Genomic DNA, 2,032 nt, shown 5'->3' with positions numbered 1-2,032 from the left:
ACAAACTTGTGTCTTACAGACAAACGTCTCCAAACAGCCATAAAACAACAGGATCATTTAAAACAAGTCTCAAACTCAGCTCAGTAACAACTGTCAGGGTTCACAGACACAACTGTTGTTTTATGCTAGTCACACATTATTAGCTTTAGCATGTTTACATAAATTAGCCTAGCGGCTAGCAGACTTTTCCTCTACAAACAGTTGAACAGATGACATGTATTATTTATACTACTTCTTCCTCAGCGTTGGTTTCAGTCTCTGCGTCTCCTGACAGAACAGCTCGGTTGAATTTCAGCCTGCATGAACGTTTTTTAGCCGAACATTGTTGAAACAGCAGCTGATGTTGCTGCAGTGAGAAGTTAGCAGAGTGAGACGCTCGTCCAGGCAGGTAACGTCACGTGGAGTTTATCTCATAACGTCATTGTTCACATACACCATGTGTTCTGTCTGCTGACCTGGATGTTCTCTGAAATCCAAAATATTTCCACACTGCTGATTTATTCCTGAGTCAGTAACGTTATCCTCTTCGTTCCTGCTGTTGTTTGACGCTGACACAGACTTTCAAAATAAAGGTGTAACCTAAAGACGGTGATATAGGTCGACGTTTTCACTTTGTCTCGATGGTATTGGATCGTTGATCATAACTGATATTGATATATTGATGGATTGTTACACCCCTAGAAGCCATTCAAAACAAACAATAATAATAATAGTTTCACTGTATGTGATTCTGCTTATTACTCGACTACTTCCAAAAAGAAAAAATCATTTGATACAGAATATTGATTTAAATTGATTTGATTGATTTTATTAAGACTGTCTGTGATCAGAGCTGTGTCCATAGCCACAGCGTGCTGTGACTGACCAATCAAAATTCAGAGATAGTTTGCTTCTGACCCCCCCCTCTCTTTGGTTTTACCCAGAATGCCATCTGAGGCTCAGTCCCAGGAGCCTCGGGACAGAGGACCGGCCCCTCCCGTCACTCGGGCCGGACGCAGCGCTCAGCTGGCCAAAGTCGCCGCTACAAGCCCCGCCCCCGAGAGGCGGTCTCGTGGGCGACCTCGGAAAGATGGGAGCAGCAGCCGCTCTGCGCCTCCCACCCCTCCTCCTCCTCCTCCTCCTCCTCCTCCGCCACCTCCTCCCAAATCAAGGAAGAAGTAAGTGACAAAGCTGTGTGATGTGTCAGTGGTGATGTCACAGGAGGGCAGTGTATATGTGGAGCAGACTTCCTGTAGAGCTGAAACAACAAGCTGGTCGTCATAGTAACCTGCAATGTAGGGTTTACAGGTTAGAGTCAGCGAGTGTGATCTGTTTTATTAGACTGATATCTTCACACCTTTTGTCCAGCAGAGAGAACTGACAGCTTTATGTTCACGCTGTAAAATCTAGGGCCTGATGGATTTTTGAAATCGATTCTGAGGTGGGAAGAATTTCACTGATTATCAATATGTCGGCCGATACAGCAAATGTTTGAGCTGGAATGAGACAGAACTTTTCCGTGTGGACTGGTTTTACACCAATATGGAGGCTGCTGTCTTCATCTGAGAACTTAATGAGAAAATATTTAACATTGTTAGACAGTCAGCCAGTTCTAGAAATTAACTAGTAACTGGATTTGATCGATCCCTGGCTTTGCATGATGGGATATTAGCCCCGTATCCACCGAGCTGTACGGTTGGTTCAGTTCAGTTTAGTACAGTATTATTTTCCATTCCCACAGTAAAAGTTGTGGATGGTACCAACAGAAACGTTCCTTAGCGTCCCCATGTTTGGTCCCCCCTCTGTTGGGGTACCTAGCACACAGATCTGGTACTAAAAGGTGGAGCTAGAAACACTGCAGTCTGATTGGTCAGTAGAGGACGGTCACTCTGGTTTTATGTCACCTCTGTTCATACATCAGTAAACTACAACTATAAAATGAAAGAGAAAAAAATACACCGCGTTCCAAATTATTATGCAAATTATATTTTTCTCTGATTTTCCTAAATAGTCGATGCAAATGACAGTCAGCATAATTTTCAAGTCATCAGCT

The 2,032-nt window shown here is 43.6% G+C and overlaps 1 protein-coding gene across 1 annotated transcript in view; it reads left to right on the top strand.

Moving 5' to 3' along the window:
* Positions 1–2,032, top strand: part of LOC126397542 (histone-lysine N-methyltransferase 2D-like) — a gene marked incomplete at its 3' end in the record, with an annotated part of 38,822 nt that overhangs the window by 14,544 nt on the left and 22,246 nt on the right. Inside the window, exon 2 of the mRNA XM_050056399.1 lies at positions 924–1,157. Within this exon, the coding sequence (XP_049912356.1) occupies positions 925–1,157 (233 nt within the window). The remainder of the gene's footprint in view (positions 1–923; positions 1,158–2,032) is intronic.

The sequence above is a fragment of the Epinephelus moara genome, chromosome 11 (assembly GCF_006386435.1).
Source record: "Epinephelus moara isolate mb chromosome 11, YSFRI_EMoa_1.0, whole genome shotgun sequence".
Lineage (NCBI taxonomy): Eukaryota > Metazoa > Chordata > Actinopteri > Perciformes > Serranidae > Epinephelus > Epinephelus moara.
Note: the sequence above shows the minus strand (reverse complement) of the source record. Positions and strands in the feature narration are given on the sequence as shown.